We start from the raw sequence: 4,059 nt of genomic DNA on the forward strand, positions 1-4,059 counted from the left end.
CAGACATGCCGAGGTCACTCGCCCAGAAGTACCAGGAGAGGCAGCAAGGCTAGAGTCCAGCACTTCCGATTCCAGTTCTCCTTTCATTCATCCACTCATCCACTTATCCACTCACTCACTCACTCGCTCACTCAGTTAAGTACTTAGCAAATACTTAGTGCATGCCCCGCACTAGGCTCCAGGCAATGACAGACACCCACCCAGCTCTCCTGGGGGCCTCCCTCTCCTGAGCAAGACAGACCACGAGGAAGCGAGCAACTTCAAGAGGTGAAGAGGCCTGGGACAACGCTAACAGGTTGACATGTGAGGGGATACCTGGTGGCAGGTAGAGAGGTTAGCACAGACCAGGAAAGGCAGGTGCGTGGGGGAGGGGTGTTTCCGGCAGAGAGAACAGCAGGTGCAGAGAGGCCTTGACTGGGGGATGAGCTGGTGTGTTCGAGAGAGGGGACAACTGGAAAGTGGGGGTGTGAGATAAGGTGGGGGGACCCCACAGGAACTTGTTGGCCACGCGGCTGTTTCAGAGAAGAAAGGGCAAGGTCAGGCCTTGAAATGGGCAGAGCTGGGGAAGCACAACAAGGGAAGAGGAGAGGAGAGTTGGGGGAGGAGGGGGCCCCATCTCACCTGCTTGCGAAGGCACCATCCGGCTGGAAGCCGGGCCCCAACTTGTAGTCACAGCCCAGTGCTCCTTGCCAGGCAGCCGGGGCTGAGGTTCCTTGGAGGTTACTGGGGAGGAGGGGGAGACCCTTCAGAGCAAATATGGGTGGCCACTGGAGGATGGGCAGGAGACCCCAGGGCACAAGCTCACCAGAGAAGGACTTTGGCATCCTCGAAGCCAATGGGCTGAGTGGGAATTGGGGGAAATCCGGAGGCAGTAGCAGGGTCCAGGCGGAAGGAGGAAGGGTTGGCTGGAAGATAGGGAGTCAGGGGGTCCCCAAAATACTCGTAGTAGGAGCCTCTCTCTACCCCCGAGGGAGGCAGGTACCAAGAGTACGGGAAGGTCTCATTGGGCAAGCTGTGCCCATCGTTGATGTCTGCGGGATCTGTGTACACCAGCACCCCAGCCACCTGGTACTTGGCAGCGTTCACAGCCTGCAGGAGAAGAAGGAGGAGGGCGAGGAGGATATTTTTAGGGGAGGGAGAGAAAGGCGCACACCCTATTTTGCTTGCACGTTCCCTCGCTGTGGCAGAGTTGAATCAAGGTTACCACAGGCTGGAGATGGGGAAAGAACTAGCACTTAATGGGAACAGAGTTTCATTCGAAATGACAAAAGAGGCCTGGAAATGGATGATGGTGATGGTTGCCCACTTTGTGAATGTTCCCTGCAGTGTACACTTAAAGATGGTTAAAATGATAAATTATTATTATTTATGCCTACAGCACCTGGTCTTCCTAGGTGGTCTCCCATCCAGGTACTAACCAGGCCCGATCCTGTTTAGCTTCTGAGATCAGACGGGATCAGACACATTTGGGGTGGCATGGCCGTAGACCAAAATGGTAAATTTTGTTACAAATATTTTACCACAATAAAAACAAAATAGTACCGTTAAAAAAAAAAAAGAAAGAAAGCAGAACAGGGACAGAGTTTATTCAACAATTGAGGGCGATCTCTAGGAAGAATTAAGGTGAAAAAAACACATCTCAGAGCAGTGGGTCTGGTATCCTACTTCTATGTAAAAAGAGAAAGATCGAGAAAAAAGAATATATATTCTTATGCTCTTCTTCCAAAAGAAACCCTGGATAGATATTCCATAAACTAAAAAAAAATAAAAATAAAAAAGCGGTGACCTCTCTGGAGGATGGCATTACAGGAGAACTTTTTCACTTTATACAGTTTCTTTTTTTAAACTAGAAATTCTATAATCCGTATAATTCCACCAGGCCTATTCTCCTTTCTCTTTTTGATTCTGTTTTCTTTCTTCTTTTCCTTTTTCTTTTTCTTTTTTCTTTCAGCTCTTATCCTAAACACTTTATGAACTGTGATAAAATGCACATAACGTAACATTTATGATCTCGACCATTTTAAAGTGTACATACGGTACGGTGGCATTAAATGCAGTCGCATTATTGTCTAGCATCCCGGCCACCCATCTCCGTAACTCCTTTCATCTTGCAAATCTGAAACTTTATACCCACTGAACACTAACTCTCTCTCACTCTATAGCTTTTTATATGAAAAAAAAGCATTTTAAAACCACAGACATGTTATACTTCATCAAAATTTTTAATTGAAAATAAGCAGGTTGCGGGGAGGGCAACAGGAGAAGTTGAATAATCAGAAAAACTATTTCACAGGAGGACTCAGACTCTCAGAATATCAAAGCTGAAAATTTTGCCCAATTCGTTTATTTCCTAAGGCTCAGAGAGGTTAGGGGAGGCATCGAAGGTCACACAGCACATCAGTGGTACAGCACAAATACAGCTCGGCCCCACCATTCAACACTGCTCCTTCCCTGTCCCCTCACTTCCTCCTGCCCACGGCTGGGCCTGTCTCCCCACCCAGCCCCCTGCTTTGGGGGCTGCTGCTCACCTTGGCCCCGCGTCCTATACCCCCGTAGCGGGTCAGGGCGATGGTGCCTTTGAGTTCGATGCCCTGAGTCTGTAGCTCCTCAAAGTCTTCTTCCATGCCCCAGTTGGCATAGACGAGGAGGCCCTAGTCCCAAGAGCACGTGATCCTTAGAGCCAGGCCCAGGAAAGGCAGAGTGGGGAAGGAGAGGAAAGGCCAGATAAAGGGTTTAGATTCTGTCTCCCCCACTCACCAAGAGCTCGTAAGCTCCCCAAGGACAGAGTCACACCTGGTTTCCCCTGTGTCCAGATACCCTGTATCAGGCCCGGCCTTGAGCAGAGGCCATTAGCGTTTGTTGAATGACTAGATGATGGGTGAAAGGAGTAGCAATGGAAGTGAGTAAATTCTGGGGGGTGAGGGGCTGAACCCCAGTTGAGGCACTTTTTCTCAACTGCCCCTGGGTCAGAATGGGAGCAGCTGGAGCGGGAGCCAGGGGGAGCTGGGCCATGGCAGTGCAGAGGGGTATTCCAGGCCCACCTGTGGGGTTCCAGAAGGGGCATAGGCAGCATAGGGTGACACCACATCGGGCCCTGCCTGCTCCTCAGTCAGGTTCTCTTCGCTCTGGCGACAGGAGAAGAGGATGTCCCCAGTGGGAGCCACTGTGGAGGGGGAGGGCAGAGTCAGGGCTGGGCCCCACATTTCCCTCACCCCACAGGCATCTCTAAGCCAGAGCAGGGCCTCACCAACGGCCACGCGGTTAGGCTGCTCCTGGCTGGGGAAGGACAGCAGCACTTCATACGTGGAGGTCCCAGCCGAGTCCAGGCCTGACTCTGGGTCTCGCCAGCGCTGCAGCAGCAGCTGCACTAGCGCCTCATCCCGGGGGCTGGAGGCCAGGTGTGGCTCCCTGGAGAGTTCTCTGCAGTGTGGGCAGAGGCAGGGGCAGGCCCAGCGTCATGGAGGGCCTCTGGGAAACAGAAGGGACACATAGACAGGCCTCTCACCTAAGAGTCTCGCGGATCCTACTGGCATCCAGCTGTCCCATAACGGTCTCAAGGATCTCCAGGTCCAGGTCCTGGGAGACACTGGGAGCTAGCGGGTCAGCCCCTTTGGGAATGGCAAAGTGTCCCAGGATGATCCCCAGCCCCAAGAGGGCAGCGACCCCCACAACTCCCCCAAGCACCTTCACCCACTTCATCCTGTGGAGTCTTGGCCAACTGGGGTGTGTTTCCTTATAAATGAGTGTCAGATCTAGATAACCATTACCCTATGGGTGGCCCTGCCCTTTGGCCCCCTGCTATCAGGGGGAGTAAGGGAGTGTCCTTCAGGGAGGGCCAGGAGCTGTTTAAATCACCTCAATTTCTATGTCATTCACCCAGAAGAGACCTCCAGGGGTACTGAGTCCACACAGGGACACTGAGGTCCAGGGAGGGACCAGGTTACATCCAGGGTGTCCCAATAAAACAGAAGCCAAGCCAGGTCTGAAACTCAGAGCCCCCGCGTCCAGAGCAGGGCTGTGCCTACTGCCTACCACCCCAGTCTCCGTCTCCTCCGTGTC

The 4,059-nt window shown here is 52.5% G+C and overlaps 1 protein-coding gene and 1 pseudogene across 1 annotated transcript in view; both read right to left on the bottom strand.

Moving 5' to 3' along the window:
* NAALADL1 (N-acetylated alpha-linked acidic dipeptidase like 1) overlaps positions 1 to 3,699 on the bottom strand; it is a 10,166-nt gene extending 6,467 nt beyond the window's left edge. Inside the window, exons 1-6 of the mRNA XM_011368975.2 lie at positions 3,506 to 3,699; positions 3,248 to 3,420; positions 3,042 to 3,163; positions 2,529 to 2,651; positions 806 to 1,089; positions 626 to 723 (exon numbers count right to left, since the gene is read on the bottom strand). Coding sequence (XP_011367277.1) covers positions 626 to 723; positions 806 to 1,089; positions 2,529 to 2,651; positions 3,042 to 3,163; positions 3,248 to 3,420; positions 3,506 to 3,699 — 994 coding nt within the window. The remainder of the gene's footprint in view (positions 1 to 625; positions 724 to 805; positions 1,090 to 2,528; positions 2,652 to 3,041; positions 3,164 to 3,247; positions 3,421 to 3,505) is intronic.
* On the bottom strand, positions 1,370 to 1,488 carry LOC111744983 (annotated as a pseudogene).
* Positions 3,700 to 4,059: the final 360 nt, after the last annotated feature.

Source organism: Pteropus vampyrus, unplaced genomic scaffold (genome assembly GCF_000151845.1).
Source record: "Pteropus vampyrus isolate Shadow unplaced genomic scaffold, Pvam_2.0 Scaffold144, whole genome shotgun sequence".
In the NCBI taxonomy this organism is placed as follows: domain Eukaryota; kingdom Metazoa; phylum Chordata; class Mammalia; order Chiroptera; family Pteropodidae; genus Pteropus; species Pteropus vampyrus.